We start from the raw sequence: 17,681 nt of genomic DNA on the forward strand, positions 1-17,681 counted from the left end.
TTCTTCTTATTTTATTTTCTTGTGTGTGTGTGTGTGTGTTGCCTAGAGTCAAGCCCAGCACTTACTTGGCTGCAAAGTCTATGCCACAGCACAGATTGGAAGCAGGGTGGGAAGGGCAGCAGAGAGGTTGCTGGTTCCCAGTGGAATACTGATCTAGGAGCTGGACGCTTAGACTGTGTGTGTGTGTCCTTCCCAGGCATGGTCACTAGCACTGATTAATTCTCTGTTAAAACAAGTCTCACTATGTAGATCAAGCTGGCCTTGAATAACCCTTATTCTTTGGCTGTATGCTGTGCCTGTGGTTTGAGGTAAGAAAGAACAACAGGAAGTCAAGTGCTATTTGAAGGATGTATATGAAGTTCATACTTTCCAGGGGAACTTAGTTCTGAATTTCTGGTCCTTTTGTTTGTTTGTTTGTTTGTTTGTTTGTTTAGGGTTTTGATTTGTTTTGGCTTTTGAGACAATGTTTCTGTGTGTCTTGCTGGCTGTTAGCCACACCCATAAAAGAAGGCATTATTGTTGAACCTCTGGCTTGCAGGAGGAGGGAGTAGAGGAGAACTTCAAGAGGACAGCACAGACTGGGAGAGAAGAGGGAAAGGTGCAGCCAGGGCAGCCTAGTGTTCCGCTACTGGATCCTGGAAAGAAATTTTGGCCCAAGGTAGTTTTTTAATCTGTGTTAAACATAGGTTAATGAGTATAAATGAAAAGCTACCGTTTGCAACAGAAGGTGCTGGTCTGGGGTGTGCTGAGTCTTGCTTGTCCATACTGGCTGAGATTCCTGGCCTAATAGCATTAGCATTAGCCGTATGATGTGCTGGCGTTCTTTGTGTGTAAGCAGAATGGGCCTAGGTGTGTCCTGCTCACAGCAGAACTGTCTGAGGCTTTGGAGACCTGTGAACGGCTATACAGCTCCAGTTGAGAAAGGCTAGACAGTAATGAATCATAGTTTTTCTTCTATTGTCCCCAGTGGTGTTCCACCACAGACACATGCCCAGGTATACACACCATTTGACCAATCTAGTGCCTCAGATGGGAAGTCAGCCTCCATCTTACCAGTTCTGTGGATGCGATGTGGGTACAGAGGTGGAACCCAACATTGCTGTGGGCCTGCTAATGGGTGGTGGAACCATTAACACTGCCAAGAGCAGAAACACACTACTGTGGGTGCTTCCGGTCACAGCACTGCCTATGTCTTATTTCATTTGGTTTTTACAGATAGCTGCATGGTCATTCCACAGCCTGATGCAGCTCCCCAAAATGTGATGCTCAACCTCTGCTTTGAGGTTAAGGTCTGTCTCATCCTGTGGGCAGGGGTGGCTCAGTGGTTAAGAGTACTACTTACTGGCTGTCCTAGGTTACACAGTTCCAGTTCCAGAACCTTGCGGCAGCTCACAGCCTTCTGTAGCTCTAGTTCCCGGAGACTGGGCACACAAATGGTGTGCAAACATCTGAGCAGGCAAAACACCCACAAGCATTTAACATGGCGGGGCGGGGGATCTAGCAGTAAGAATAGGGAACACTTTGCTTCAGGTAAATGGGTTGAGAGCTATCTTTAGGCCTGGGTTCAGTTTAGGGCTGATGGTTTTTGTTTTTGTTTTTCTAGTTTTGTTGTTGTTTGTTTTGAGACAGGGTTTCATGTAGACTTAGCAGTTACTGAGAATGTCCTTAAACTCCTGACCCTGCTGTCTGCCTCCTGGGTGTAAAGGGATTGTAAGCATGCAGCGTCACACCTGGCTTCTGACTCTGGTTTTATTCATTCAGTTTAAGACCCAACAGCTTCAAGCCTGGGCTTGTGTGGTTTCTCATAGGTTGATCTAAAAACAAAACAAGGACAAGAATATCTGGCATAGAGACTTCCCACTACAAAGGTTTGCCTATACATGACTCATCCTCCCTCTTTCTACACTGAAGGTCCTTGGGATGAAGAACCTGTTTTCATTGCCCTAACAGAACTAAGTGGGTAAGGGACTGACTCCTGCATAGATAATCAAAGCCCCATGGAAGCTCAGTCTTCATTCTTAGTGAATTTTCCATCTACTTATGTTTACCTCAGGTTTGGAGAGCTTTGTTAAAATACTCTATAAAGTTCTGATTTCCAAAACTTAACTATGCAACCAGTGGAGACATCATCTTTGCTTTGTATATTCCCTGTGTAGTATTCCTGTTGCCAGACTCACACTAGTGAGGGTTTACGGATCACCTTTTTAAAAAAAATTTTTTTTTAAATTATGTGAATGTGTGCATGCCTGTGTCCATTTATGTGCACCTATGCTTGCAAAGTGCCTGAAGGAGCCGGAGGACTTCAGGTTTCCTAGAACTGAAGTTGTGGCTCATTTGGTAAGTGGGAACCAAACCCAGGTCCTTAAGAAGAGGAATCAGTGATCTTAGACTGGTGAGTGATCATCTTCTCAAGTCAGGCATCTGCTGTTTAATGTCTGGGATCCTGAATCTGTGTTTGAGTTCAGTGAGAAGAGAAAGAATCAGGCATTCATTTTATTTCCACTAGATTCCTTGACTCGAGCCACCAAATGATCCTACTGAGTTCCCTGCATGGGAAGAGGCTAACAGAAGATCAGGAAAGAGATGTAGGGCTGTAGGGTTGGCTAGCAACAACCAGGAGGATGTGTTCCTGGAGCCTGGGGGCCAAAAGGCAGGATGTGTGGAGAAAGCCATCAGCTGTGTTTTGTGAAGGAAGCATTCTACAAGCCAGATGTAGTGGATGTGGAGGGTCTAAAGTCATAGCAGATGTCAGAGTAGCATCTGCATTGGGACTAGTGCCCTGAAAGGGGGTGGACTGTCAGGAAGTGCTGCTCTTCTTGACTTTGGTTCCCCCCAAGAGAGTGATTGTTTCAAAGAGAGGTCTCTGTCCTTTACTGAAGAGCCTTGTCTGAGACAGGTCGGGAAAGGCAGGTTCCTGAATAGTTAGTAACCACAAACTCTTTGGATCTTGAGGTAGAAGTTGGTGGGCTTTTTTCCACAGCTGTTTCTGGGATTTCAGGTCTGAGTGGGAAGAATGCGCAATGTCAGTGTCTTTCTTCCGGGTGGCTTGTTCAAGCCCGAAGGGACCTTTTATCACCGGCTGCATGAAGAAACCACCTTCACCTCTCAGCTGTCTCTCTGCACATGAGCTGGGAGGAGTGGAGGGTCAGTTTCTGCAGGAAGCAGTTCAGCATACCCCAGGCCTGCCTGGGAAGGGGTGTGACAAAACGGTTTCTCCCCAGAAGAGCTCTTAAGATTTTCATGTCAACCTTCAGCATGCTAATTTAAGTTTATAGCTTGCTGCATTGTGAGGAAGGACCTAGAGCTCTATGGTGTGTTTTAGCTGACTCCAAGGCTTACTGTGAACTCCTGATTGTCCTGCCTCCACTGTCCTGGGATAAGCTTGCACTGCCATGTCTGGTGCCACCTGGCAATATAAAGATAGGAACTAAATGTCTGAGGAAGTTGTCATTTCTCTGGGACGGCAGCCTCGTCTTCCCAAGCTCTCTTCAGGGTAGGGATGTTAACGAGGGAGCAGCTTCTCCTAGCAGCTGCAGTAATTAATGGAGTCCCCAGAAACTGGCCATCAGTGCATCCTGATAGTGTCTGCATGGAGGCAGAGTGCCAACCATACTCTACCAGCTTTCTTGGGTAGGAGCCAGCTGGCCTGACAAGACCCTTGAGACCTAGCCATGGACCAAATCTGTGAATTGTGGGGTTTTTTTTTTAATTGCAAAGTCCATGTTCATGTGAGTGCGTACACACACACCAGCCAGGATCACAGAACTGTTTTGAGAGTGCTCACACAATTGCTTGTCTTGGAATAGGGGCTGTGTTCCTTGCAAAAATTTTTCTCTGGACACAGATTGATGAAGAATCTGTTGATGTAATAGAGCTTAGCTTTCTAGCTGTGGAAACTCTGGGGGGATCCTCCTTCCAGGTGAGACGATTCTTTGGGACTCAGCACTGGTAAAGATTGGGCTGGTTTTCCTGGGGCACGGGAGCATTGAAGGCATCACACAGCATCTCGTAGGGCTCCCAGGCTACAGGAAGGCTTGCTGCCAGCTTGCAAAGAAAGTGGCCAGTTGGGTGAGGTTCAGTTATGGAGCTGTTTGCCCACACCATTCTTCTTTGGCACCTTCTGCCCAGTTAATTGTTCCTCCTCTGCTGGTAGCCTCCTCCAAGAGCCCTCCTCACAGGCTGGAGGACTTGCTGGTTTCCCAGACCTTGGTGTTTGTTCAGACAAGGGACTGAGGTGCATATTTTACATACCAAAGCTGGGCTGCCCTTCCCTATGTGATCTAGTCATTCTGGTCCACACATGATCTTTCTCCTCCCCGCCTCTCTCTCCCTTCCTGTGGCGACTGCCCTGGCCTCAGTCTTTGGGGCCAGTGAACTTGCCCAAGAGCAGCTTGCCAATAAGCCTGCATTTAATATAATGTAATCGGGCTTGAATCGGCTCATTTCACTGGTGGAGAAGTAGCTTATCACTCAAGTCTTCTCCTCTTTGCAAAGCTAACCAGGAAGCCTATCCTAGACTTACATAGTAATCTGTCCCCACCTGCTATAACAAATCACCACAGACGGGGGCATGCACAGAGCCAGGCCACTCTGTCTTAAAGCTGGCCATTTCTTCGGGTCTTCATACATGTGTCAGTCCTAATATAAGAACACCAAGACTGGACACACGCCTTTAATCCTAGCACTCTAGAACCAGAGGCAGGAGGATCTCTGAGTTCCAGGACAACTAGGCTCTGTAGAGAGACACTGTCTCAAAAAACAATGAAGAGTACCAGTCAGGTTGTATTAGGGATCACCCAAATGACCTCATTTTACCTTGATTACCTCTTTGCAGATCCTGCTCCAAATAACAGCACGTTCTAGGACCCGGGGATCAGGGCATAGCATGGATTTTGATGAGCACAGTTTAGCCCATACACTTCTATCCTGGACTGCTTCAGGGTTCCAGGAGACAGCCACTCTGACTATGAGCTGCTTATGCAAATTCTCATAAGATCTTTGCCTTAACTAAAATCCCCAAATTTAGGTAAAATAGTTGAGGTGTTTTATATCTCAAGAGTATGAAATTCATTTTCCCTTTTCTCCCTCCTGTGTGTGTGTGTGTGTGTGTGTGTGTGTAAAGTGCTCACATGAGTACTTTAAAGAGTAATCTTTATTTCTGTTCATTCATTTTATTAAATAAATCTGATACTGTTACAAAATTAAATACCCTTTTCTTTTCTTTCTCCCTTCCCTCCCCTCCTCTCCTCTCCCCTCCCCTTTCCTTCCTTCTTTCTTTGTAATGAAGGAGTCTGTCCTTTATTTGAACATTCAACTTGCAGAAATACATTGTATGTGATACTTTGTTATTGAGACTATAAAAACCATAAAACAAAAGAAACAGTGTTAGAATAGTTGTCCTCATTTCCTGACCATCATATGCTTCTACCCCAAAACATTTTTCTCCTAACTATCCTTTCTGAGCTCAAAAATGGATTTCCCTCCAGGCCCTGTCATTCAATTATCACCTCAGGGAAATGCACAATTATAACTAATGATCCCTTTAAAGCATCCTGCCACACGCCACCCTCCCATTTTCATCCGTTGCCCCGATCTCGTCATCAAATATTACATTGCGGTATATATTACAGGGCTGCCCTGAGTGATGTCACTTGGATGCTGTGCAAGGATAATAAGATTGCACATGCAATGAAAGGCCAATAAATAGGAAGCTGTTTGTGCGACAGAGAGGACGGGTTAACCTGCCTCTGTGCCTTTCTTCTCTGCTGCTGCAAGTGTGGTCTCACTTCAGAAACAGACAAATACAAAAGACCCGTTAGCAAAGGTGCTGTGGCGACTCCGGTAAGATGAATTCAGGAAATAATGGACTGTTGAACTACGGGAACAAAAACTGATGTCAACAGATGACTTCTTAGGGTTTGGGATATCAACTGAGAAAACAGGATTCTGATATTAGTGTTATATTTAAAATGTTAGCAGACTTCATTTAAGCAAACAGCTCAGTAAAGCCAAAAATCACAGCTGGCTGTACCCTTATGTGTGGATTCTGTGGCATACCTTACTGCTGTGTTAGAATTTCCAGTGAATCCCTGAGCTTGGTAGGAACCCCTAGGTCATGCTATGCTTTCAACAATTTGTTATATATAGCCTTGGGCTCTTTTTGGTTTTTTCGAGACAGGGTTTCTCTGTGTAGCCCTGGCTGTCCTGGACCTCACTCTGAAGACCAGGTTGGCCTCAAACTCAGAAATCCGCCTGCCTCTGCCTCCCAAGTGCTGGGATCAAAGGCGTGCGCCACCACTGCCCGGCCTTGGGCTCATTTTTAGGTATGTCATTTATAAAGCTGCTACAGGAAAAGAATCTAAATTTATTCTTTTGGTTAGGTGGAAGAATCTTATGTATGTTCATAATCAGTACTTTGCTTTTAGCAGAGCTATTGGCAGGAGCAGTGACAAGGTACTGGATGCAGGGGCTGCCACCCCAGCAGTGGGACTGCCACCCCAGCAGCGGACCTGCCTGTGCACTTGTGCAGGGTCTTGGCTGTGAAGCCTTCGCTGGTCTAGAACTCTCAGTGTACGCCACTTTAGCAGTCCTCTTCCCTCTCTTCCCAAGTGCCAGGATTACAGTCATACACCACCATGCCCATCTTAAAGTCCACTTACTCAGAATTATTTTCTATTTTGTCTGAGGGAGGTATGCATATAGCTGTCAGAACTTGTGAGAGCCAGTTTTCTCTTCCTACCATGGATTAAGGGGTTTGTGGCTTGGGCTGAAGGGCAAGGAACATCCAGTTGACCATAGTGTTTGGCACAGGCCAAGGGCTGGGCAGGATGGAGAACAGGAGAAAGAAAAGGAGGATCTGGAAGAAGTGGGTAAGAAGCTGGGATCTGGTTAGGAAAAGTGGCAGGAAAGTTAGGGCTCTGAGGAGACTGAGCCAGCCTCCAAAGAAGAGAGGTCAGCTAAGGAACGGCCTATAAGGAGCGCAAGCTGCTGAGCCAGGGGCCCAGACAGCAGAGGATTAGGAGCTGAAGGGCAGCCCAAGCTACCGTTTCTTTGTGCTATATAAATGGAGTATAGTAACTGGAAGAGGGGGTACATTTTTAACCTGTCAAATTAGGGACTTCTTTCTTATCCTTTTGTACCTTCCTCCTCCTACTGAAAGGGCGCCTGGTTCAGAACCATCTCTTTGGGCTCTTTGTAGTCTTGCATCATCTTGGACAGACCAAGCCCAAGAGCACTTCCCTTGCATTTGTCTGTCCCAAAAGAGGTGCTGAGGACAGGCTGTGCTAAGTCAGGCGTCTTCTGAGCCTCTTAAGTGCAGGAGGCTGTGTTGCCAGAATGCTGCCCTCTGCCCTGAACCGTGAGCTCTGCCTGCCTCTGCCTGCCTTCTGAGTGCTGCCATTAAAGGCATGAGGTGGCTGCTCGGTGCCCAGTCTCTGACCTGATATTTTCCCCCAACATTGTTAGATCCAGCTTGAATCAGACAGTGGAAGGAAGGACTTGCACAGGGGCTCTGTGCCAGGAAACTTTACTGTCAAGATGACTTTACTGTCAAGAAAAGATGCAGCTATAATTCCAGGCAAAAGGTCAGGAAAATCAGGAAGCTAAGCTAGGCTTCTTGAGTTGAAGATTCCTGGAGTTCATCCAGGGGGTACTTCCCCTTCCCAGGTATGCCGCGTACCTCCTCCCCCTTCCCGCTCCCCAGTCCTGTCTTCTCCACTGTCTAGGTGCAGGGGTCTCTCTCCTCTCTCTCCTCTCTCTCTCACTAAGTTTGATTTATTTTTAGGGCCAGGAGGTGGTGGTGCACACCTTCAATACCAGCACTCAGGTGATAAAAAGACAGATCTCTTCAGGGCTATCTTGGTCTACGTATTGAGTTCCAAATCATCTGGGGAAGGGGGCAGGTGGTAGTTGTTGTGATAGAACCGCTGCTCCTGTCTGGACAGACCACACCAGGCCAATACAGTTCCACGTGAGAGAGGTTTTGTGTGTGTGTGTGTGGGGGGGGGTGGTGATGGAGACAAAGGGAGAAGAGGAGCGAAGGTCAAGAGGTCTGCCTTTTATTTAGACTGTGACATAACTGCTCACAGGTAAGGATAGGAGGTGAGCCAGATGGATGCAGGGTGGTTGCCATGGCAACAGATTTGTAGTCCCTGTTGCCTATGGGTGATGTCACCTTCATCGCTGGATTCAGAGGCAGCCTGTAACCATAAAGCCAGTTCCCGATACCAACATACCTCCTTTTTTCTTTTTTTTAGTTTTTTCAAGATAGGGTTTCTCTGTGTAGCCCTGGCTGTCCTGAAATTCACTTTGTAGACCAGGCTGGCCTCGAACTCAGAAATCTGCCTGCCTCTGCCTCCCAAGTGCTGGGATTAAAGGCGTGCACCACCTCCACCCGGCCTTTTTTCTTATAAAGAGAAGAAAAAAAGGGGATGGGGGGGAGCCAGTGGTGAAAGGGTAATAGGGGCATTGTCGATTTCGGGGTGTAGCTGACTTTCACCATCAGGGTCCACTTGGAAAATGTTCACATCAGGCTCCACTGTAGACAGCGGCTGGTAATCCTGTAACAGGAACTGATTAATAGTTTGTTTAGAAGTGTTTTGTATTTGTTGTTGAAGGAATGAAACAAGATTAATGATGCAGGGAGTGAATAATAAATACAGGAGGATAACTAGGAAAGGCGTTACGAAAGGGAGTATCCCCTTTCATATAGGGTTTTTGAAGATCCAGGACTTGGAGGCCTCATGTTCCTTAGTATGGAACAAAAATAGTTGGCTTGTAGCTCTCCCCTCTGTTGGGAAAAGAAAGGGTTAGGTGGAGGGGGCAGGGATGAGAGAAGCATGGGGGAGGGAGGATTTGGTCAAAGGTGCGTGCGTGCGTGTAATGAAGAATAAATACACTTCAAAGTAATAATAATGTCTCACCTTTTTATGCCCCTCACCAGCTTCCCAGAGGGTCCTGTCTGAGAAGTTCATGCCAAGCTAAGGCTTTAGTGAAATACAAGGATGGGGCAGGGTGAGAGGTCTCACCCCTAGACCCATGCCCATTCTGGGGCATGTCCTTAAGAGTGGGCCTTTGGAGGCCAGGCAGAGTCGCACACACCTTTAATCTTGGCATTTGGAAGGCTGAGGCAGGAGGATCGCTTGAGTTTGAAGCCAGGGCTACACAGAACCTGTTTCCAAAAGAAGAAGGTGGGCCTTTGGTGTGTTAGGTGCTCCCAGTGCTCCAGCTGTCCTTCCCTCATTTCCCGGGGCCCTCAGGACAGAGAAGACAGACACCTTGTCTTACCTTTAAAAAGAATGCTTTAATTGAACGGGACAAGAGACATGTCTCAGCTTTACAGCAGCTGACTGAAAGGAACAAACCCAGTCCATCCTGGAGTCTATGAGTGCTGGGGAGACAGGTGAGGGGCAGGCAGGCTGCTGTGGGCCAGCCTCAGCCCTCAGCCTCCTCATTGGTCGGCTAGAGACACACCCATGACAGGATGGGACACAGCCTGCTGTTTTTGCCACAGCAGCAGAACTTGTGCCTGAAATGGCATTAGGCCAGGTCCAAGATGGGAGCACCTACATGTTATGCTTGTGTGAGTGAACTTGATAGACTCGCAGCCCAACCAAGAAGACTCTGACTGAAGTCAAGTGGTGAGGAGGATGGGGCCAGCCGCCTGTAGCTGTTCCCCACAGCTCTGGCCCTCTGCTAGTCTTTGCTGACTCTCAGTCTCCTAACCACTTAGGAGGAAGGTGTTCCCCCAGCAGCACCCTCCCCTCCCCACCTCCTGCCTTTGTGTCTGTGTATTGCCTGTTTGGCACTCCCTTCCCTTTGTTTGCCTTTTTACAGAAATATCATTGGAACCCAACAGTAGTCTCCCCTTCACCACCGGCATGCTATATGTATATCCAGGGAAGACATCTCTGATGGATTGAGTCCCACTTCAGGGAGCCTTTGCCTGTGACCCATCCAGCTCCCCATTGCAAAAAAAGAGGGGGTAGGAGGAGGGGGGCTGGAGGAATTGGAAAGAAAGGGTGCTAATGCTAACACAGGCCAGTAGGGTACCACACTGGGACCTGTGGCTGACAGTTGGACAAGTGGCTTTGTTGTCGTCCCCCCTCCTTTTTTTTCCCAGGCTCTGTATTGGATTAGCATCTCATGGTGTGTGTGGCTACAGCACCTGATGTCACACGAGTTGGCTGTGACACACTATTGTGAGATGAGGTGAGAGCATTGGGAACAGAACGATTATTATAGGCCATTCGTGTCAACAACATTTAGACCTCCGTGTTTGCTTGCAAGCAAAAGCAGGAGCTAATTTGCGAGGCTGCCTTTGTGGGGCTGCCTTTTGATCAATGATTGCCTGTGTTAATGTTTCAGTGAGCTATTGATTTCTGCAGCAGCTTTTGTTCCCTGAGCTTATGTGCAGTGGGTCTGCTGCGCACCACGCATGTTTGATTAAAGTGCTGTTGACTTCGTTCCTGGCGAGGCCGAGAGCTGCTCACTCCCTGTTTGTAGAGCCAGAGCTCTTCCAACACGGTCTTTTGTTTGTACTCAAGACCTAGCCACCCATGCAGACCACAGTGTGCTGTTCTAATCCTCCATGTTTAATCCCTCAGTGGCCATGGCTCTCTCAGAGAGGCAGCTGATAAAACCTGGCCTGGATTTATTATTGTTTTCATCAACTTGATTGACATATTATTGGATTGTGTCATATGCTCTGTGGGTGGGGGTGTAAATGAATATACCCACACTCTTAAGTGTACAGTCAGTTAAGTTTTTTTGGTTTGTTTTTGTTTTTGTTTTTTTGAGACAGGGTTTCTCCGTGTAGCCCTGGCTGTCCTGGAACTCACTCTGTAGACCAGGCTGGCCTCCAACTCAGAAATCCGCCTGCCTCTGCCTCCCAGAGTGCTAGGATTACAGGCGTGCACCACCACCCCCTAGCTGTCAGTTAAGTTTTGACAAGTGTATATATCTGTGTAAATAGCACCATTTATGTATGGGCCTTTATATATTCTTCCTGAGCAGTCACTTGGTTGGGTCCTTCGCTAGCACTCTACTGACCCACCTTCTAGCCCTCAGCAGTCGCTGACCACCCTCTCTGGCTGTTCTCATGTTCTCCTGTGGCTTTCCTCGTCATGTCACATTTCAGTGGATACTTACAGTCCAATTGTAATTCCTCCAGCTAAACATGCTTCCTTTTTCTTGTTTGGGGCTGGTAAGAATAATGTTTCTATGAATGTCTGTGTGCAAATCTTTATGTGGGATCTGAGAGCTGGCTCCACGGTTCAGAGCATGTACCGTTCTTCTCGAGGAGTGAGTTTGTTCCCAGCACCCACTGTGTGCAGCAAACTACCTGTAACTCCAGCTCCGGGGAGTTCTGCTCCCTCTTCTGGCCTTTATAGACATTCCCACACCAAAACACATACATAGCAATAATTTAAAAACGGTTTAAAGCCTTTGAGCACATTTTTGTTCTTCTGGATAAGCAAGCAAAGCATAAATTCTGTGGTCCTTGTTTAGCCTGATAGAATCTGGCAGTTTTTTACAAAGTGGCTTAAACTGCCTGTGTTCCCACCAGCAATGCATGCAAGTTCTAGTGGTGTAGTTCTTCTGCATTTTAAATTTATATTCTTTCATTTTCTCAGCCATGGTTTCCACCTGGCCCTGGTAGCTGATCATCTTAACCCATGATGCCCAGGTTTAATCTGCTCTGGGCGCTTTATCCTTCTCTTACAGCTGTTGTTAGTTGTTGACAAAGCTTGCTGTGGCCTGCACTGTCACATTTACCTTGAGGTCTCAGCTGTTAAAAGAGAACAGGTGTAGGAGTCAGGTGGAGTGGACCAGCCTGGCTTCAGAGCCTTTTCTGCTTGCTGTCTAGTGCTGGGCTACTTTCTTACCATCACTAATCTCTAATGTCACCTGTTCTAGTCTAGCTGTGTTGTCTTTATATTTTTTAATTTATTTTATGTGTATTGGTGTTTTGCCTGCATGTGTGTGTGTGTAATGAGGGTATCAGATATTGAATTTACAGACAATTGTGAGCTGCCGTGTAGGTGCTGGGAATTGAACCCAGGTCCACTAAGAAGAGCAGTCTGTGTGGTCTGAACTGCTGAGTCTTCTCCTCAGCTCCTGTGCTGTCCTCTAAAACCATTCCAGACTCTTTCTTCCAAGCATTCATGTTTAAGAAGTAGTCTGGGTTACCATAGGAGGCAGAACAGGTAGATCTCTTGAGTTCAAGGTTACACAGGAAAACCCTGTCTCAGAAAACAAACAAAACCACCTGTATGAGGTGGTGCCAGGCTCAGACAAATGCTGCTTAGAAACGATTTTGTTGGGGGCTGGAGAGATGGCTCAGTGGTTTGGAGTACTGACTGCTCTCCAGAGGTACTAAGTTCAATTCCCAGCAACCACATGGTGGCTCACAACCATCTGTGATGGTGTCTGATGTCCTCTTCTGGTGTGTCTGAGACAGCAGTGGCCTGCTTTTGTTTTTTTGCTTCTTCTTCAGCTCCAGAGTAGACTCTGGTTTATTGGACAGAATTAGTTGCCCACTTGCACTGAGGAAGTGTTTGAAGGGTGGTTGTGACCCACAGGATAAACTAAGGCAACTCACTTTTCAGTAGGCAGAGATTTTAAGATCCACCAGTGTCAGTGCCCAGTTTTGTGTGGGAAACTGCATTCCCAGTCATGTTGAGGAAGTAGCCCCTCAGGAGCAGTTACCACAGCACATGACAAAGATAGTCAGAAAGCCCACAGGCAGCTTTCTGAGTTTCAGTCCAGCACTAGGTGGACCTCAGCTGGGGTGACTTACCTGGGCAGGAGTGTTCTAGGCTTGGGTGGAGGCCCCCGACCTCCTTACCTGGGACAGTGTTTTATTTGTGTAGCATTGGTGGTGAGTTCATTTTGTTAGTATTGAGCGATTAGGAAGGTTGGGGCACATCCACTGCTTCAGGAGATGGGCAGACTGGGTGGTGGTGGCAGCTGCTGCGGCTGCGGGCACACGCCTTTAATTCCAGCACTTGGGAGGCAGAGGCAGGAGGATTTCTGAGTTCAAGGACAGCCTGGTCTACAGAGTGAGTTCCAGGACAGCCAGAGCTACACAGAAAAACACTGTCTCAAAAAAACAAAAGCAAGCCAGAGAGAGAGAGAGAGAGAGGGGGGGGGGAAGGAGAGGGAGAGAGAGAGAGAGAGAGGGGGAGGAAGAGGAGAGAGAGAGATGGGTAGACCAGTCAGGTCCTGCCTCAGACCTCCAGGAAGGATATGGTGATGGCCTGGCAGCCCATGTCTATACTCATGGAACTCTGGTGTTAGAAGCAAGAGGGTCATGAGTTCAAGGTCAACCTGGGCTATAAAGTGGGACCTTCTCAAAAAATCAAGTACTGACACCTGGGGAGTTGCTGTGCAAATACGAGAAACTGAGTCTACTCCCTAGATGCCACATGCAAAAGCCAGGGGTGGTGGTGCGCGCTTGGGGTGCCAGTGCTGGGGTCAGGCAGGTTGGGTCCCTTGAGCTACGAGCTAGTTAGCCTAGCCTGCCTGCGAACTTCCAGGCCACTGAGAGGCCCTGCTTCTCCTCTCTCTCGACATACACGTACATACACGTATGAACAGAGACCTGGGGAACAACACCCAAGGTTGTTCTGTCATCCGCACATAGGAACACTGATGCTCACTGCCACTGGCAGTGCGGGGATGAAGACTGCTGTGACTGGTCCTGTCAGTCCCAAGAGTTGGCACATGGTCTCCAGACATTCTTGCCTGGTTTTCCCACATATCTTCCTGGCTCTTAGAACCTGGCTCCCCAAGACACAGCTTTTCCCCTTCCTTTCTTGGTCACTTCATAAGACAGCAAGCATTAGCGGGAGAGATGAAGTGGGGCTCCAGGACCAGCGAGCAGCCTGCTCCTGCAATGTCTATTCTTTTAAGACTGAGGCAGAGACTTTTCTCTTGTAGTCTAAGAAATAGCACTTTATAAAAATTTTTTTTTAAAAAAAATATCCACTATTTTGTATACTTAATAAATTTTAAACTTGATTTTTTTTTAAGATTGTCGTTGGCCAGCCTCTGTATGGTGAAAGTGCTCTTTGTGTGGGAGACCGGTAGCAGTGGAGCTCAGCACCTGGCTGCCACTGTGCTCCCACACTCTTATGCTGCATGTTTCAGGAAGGCTTAGCACGTGAAAGTGGGAACCGACTTTCCTTTTTTCGCTTGGGTGGTCTGGGTTCTTGCTGTGTAGAGTCATACTCTGCTGCGCTGCAGGACGGGACCCTCCAGCTTCACTCTGGGGCACTGCTGCCCCCTGCTCAGCAGCAGGGCGGGAGGACGTGATGACGGGAAGGCTGTGTGGATGCACACTGACAGCTGTCCTTCTGTCTTGCAGGGGGAACTGATTACCTTCTATTACTACTGGAAGAAAACACCAGAGGCAGCCAGCTCTCGTGCCCACCGCCGGCACCGCAGGCAGGCCGTGTTCAGAAGGATTAAGACTCGCACAGCGTCTACCCCTGTCAACACGCCCTCTAGACCACCTTCCAGTGAATTCTGTAAGTGGGGTATCTTGGTGCAGCCAAGGGTAGTAAGAGACTGCTCACATGCAGGCATATCTGTGTTAGCTCTAAGCCTGTAGAACTGTGAGCCAAGGATTTGTATGGTGTGGTTTGTGTGTTCATGTTTGTATATTAGTGCTGACAAGCTGACGATTATGGGAGAATTTAAAAATTGTTCTTATATTTAAGAGTTTCTAATAAACTCACCATTCTTTCACATTTTGTAAAATGGAAGCTTGACCTAAGGTTCTGCCCTCTTCAGCTTAGCTTCCAAGTCCTGGTCCTGGTGTCTCATTCACGCTAATAAGTCAGGGAGGCCCTATGTGGCCTACAGTCTTGGCCCCTACGAACTGGAGTGAAACTAGAGCTTTGAAGTTCTGCCCCAGCCCAGAACACTGCCCTGAGGCCCCTGTGTTCAGGTTCGTGAGGGCCGGAAGCCATCTAGGTTCAATAAGACAGAATTCCAGGCTGCTCAGATGTACTAGGAAGGCATTGTGGGTACACTGCTACCATTTCAGATTCACCAGATTCACCTGTGCTGTCCACCACAGGATTCAGGCGTGACTTCAGCCTCCCAGTACTCCTCCTCATACATTTGAGTTTCTCTGGTGATGGCTCCTGCCTGAGGAGTTAAAAATGAACCTTTATGACCAGTGCTTATCTCATTCTGTGTGGTTATTTTACTGCTGGCCCCATTCCCAGCTGAACATGATGGTGTCTCTTCTGTTTCCACTTTTGCCCACCTTTGTACAGTGGACCTGAGTTCAGCTAGTGAGGATGACTTTGACAGCGAGGACAGCGAGCAGGAGCTGAAGGGGTACGCCTGCCGTCACTGCTTCACCACCAGTAAGTGGCCTCGGGTGCCCTCAGCAGGGGCAGGTGCTCCTTCCTGGACTGGGCGAGCCTCTGGACTGCCAGACTCAAATATTTCATGTGCTAGGTGGGAAGGTGGTGAGCGGATTGACTCGAGGCCTGGGTTGTACTTGACAGACTTGCACCTTTCTTCTGACTTGCTCCCAGGGAGCAGTCAGAACTGTGCTAACTTACTGGGTAGGAGGGATTCAGACAAGGAGAGGGAGGGAGGGCAGGAAGGTGGGTTCTCTTGTTCCTGGGAAGTGGTTATCATCTGACATGGGACCGACCAGTGGAATCCCCTCAGCAGCTTTGAGTTGTCTAGGGATAGGCATCTATCCAAGCTCATACCTTGAGTCACTCTTGTGACTCAGGGTCAGGTGGAGCCCACAGAAGGACCCCTCTGTTGAGATATCCCCAGAGACAGATGGTTTCCAACAGTGCCCGCCTCCCCTCCCTCACACAGCCTCCAAAGACTGGCACCACGGGGGCCGGGAGAACATCCTGCTGTGCACAGACTGCCGCATCCACTTCAAGAAGTACGGTGAGCTGCCGCCCATCGAGAAGCCCGTGGACCCCCCGCCCTTCATGTTCAAGCCTGTCAAGGAAGAGGACGATGGACTCGGTGGGAAGCATAGCATGAGGACGCGGCGGAGTAGGGGCCCGGTGAGCTGGGGCCGGGTTGGGGCCGGGGCTGGGGTCAGGGCACAGGGAAGACTTGGGTTTAGGCAGAAGCGCATGCGCGCTCTTGGTGGTGCTGCTCTTCCTGAAGGCCTTGCTGTGGACTTGGGGCCGTGGAGTGTTTTGGAAGCTGGGTTAGGAAAGCTCGCTGGTGTTGGTAACCCAGTGCCAGCGTGCCCTGTCCCCCAGAACTCTTGGCTCTGGCATGTAGACCACTTGCCTCCAATGGGTACATCTCTAACTTTAACTTTGCAGGTTGCTTTTCCTAGCATTTGAGCCCACATTTTTAGGTGAAGATTTGTCTACCTAGGCATGGTGGCTCTTGTCTATCTATAATCCTAGCACTTGAGAAGTTGTGGCAGAAGGCTTGCCATAAATTGAAGGCCAACCTGGCTACATTTGCACACACCTTTAACCCCAGCATTCAGGAGACAGAGACAGGCCAATCTCTGAGTTTGAGGCCAGCCTGGTTTATAGAGTAAAGTCCAGGACAGCCAGGGCTACACAGAGAAATCCTGTTTGTGGAGTAGGGGAACACAGCAATGGCTGCAGCTTTGTTTAACCTCTGTCAGGACTGTCTGGGACCTTGGGAGGGTCTTTGACGCTGGAGGAAGTGACCACTGAGGGATCTTCCTCTCTGCCACTGACCTCTGAGGGCCTTTTTAGTAGACCGCAGGTGGATAGAATGGTCCGCCCTCCTGTTTCCTGACCTCAGCTGAGCCCTGTGGCGTTACAGGTCAGGCATCTGTGAGAGTTAAACTGCAGTATTTAACAGCCTTGTCTCCTCCTGACTTCCTGTCCTGTTTGATTAATCCACAGATGTTCTATGGTGTGGGTTGGTGAGCATGGGCAGTCAGCTGAGTTCCCTTCCCCCTCACAGCACTCCTCATTTCCTAGGTCTTCCCTGAGGATGTGTTTCTGGGTTTGGGTGAATTTTTGAACACACTGTTGATCTTACCTTACCAATGACTAGACTTAAATGGCCTCTGTGGGGCCTGGAAGTCTATTCTCACTCTTGTTTGGTTTTGGAGGGGCAGATGTCTACACTACGCAGTGGTCGGAAGAAGCAGCCCACCAGTCCTGATGGTCGTGCCTCACCCATCAGTGAAGACATCCGCTCCAGTGGCCGGACCTCCCCCAGCGCTGCCAGCACGTCCAGCAATGACAGCAAAGCAGAGGCAGTGAAGAAGTCAGCCCAGGTCAGGGCGGGGCGCAGTGGGAGCCCCCGTCCCTCCATCCCATCTGGCTTTGACTCTTCCCTGCCCTTGGGGCTTCAGACAGAGGCCTAGGGCCTAAAGAAATGGTGTTTTCTGCCACAGGTTTGCCAAGGCCCCAGAGACATAGGTTGGAAATGCTTCTAGGGCCAAGGATTCTCATTTCTAGCTAGTTGCTCCTTTGGACCCCTTATTGGCCCTTTGGAAAACATTCTTGCTTCAGAATGAGAAACAGTGTCCACAAACTCATCCCTCCGCTTCCACTGCAGAAAGTGAAAGAAGAGGCTGCATCCCCTCTGAAGAGCAAGCGCCAGCGGGAGAAGGTGGCCTCTGATACAGAAGACACTGACAGGATCACCTCCAAAAAGACAAAGACCCAGGTGAGGCTCCTATGGCACCC

The 17,681-nt window shown here is 48.6% G+C and overlaps 1 protein-coding gene across 11 annotated transcripts in view; it reads left to right on the forward strand.

Moving 5' to 3' along the window:
• Rere (arginine-glutamic acid dipeptide repeats) overlaps positions 1-17,681 on the forward strand; it is a 332,839-nt gene that overhangs the window by 307,538 nt on the left and 7,620 nt on the right. For 8 of the 11 annotated variants that reach the window (XM_052178233.1, XM_052178237.1, XM_052178242.1 and 5 more), the window contains 5 exons: positions 14,369-14,531; positions 15,288-15,380; positions 15,853-16,052; positions 17,099-17,266; positions 17,551-17,661. In XM_052178233.1, the coding sequence (XP_052034193.1) occupies positions 14,369-14,531; positions 15,288-15,380; positions 15,853-16,052; positions 17,099-17,266; positions 17,551-17,661 (735 nt within the window). The remainder of the gene's footprint in view (positions 1-14,368; positions 14,532-15,287; positions 15,381-15,852; positions 16,053-17,098; positions 17,267-17,550; positions 17,662-17,681) is intronic. The other 3 variants (XM_052178236.1, XM_052178239.1, XM_052178240.1) reach the window with 1 other exon arrangement.

The sequence above is a fragment of the Apodemus sylvaticus genome, chromosome 3 (genome assembly GCF_947179515.1).
Source record: "Apodemus sylvaticus chromosome 3, mApoSyl1.1, whole genome shotgun sequence".
Lineage (NCBI taxonomy): Eukaryota > Metazoa > Chordata > Mammalia > Rodentia > Muridae > Apodemus > Apodemus sylvaticus.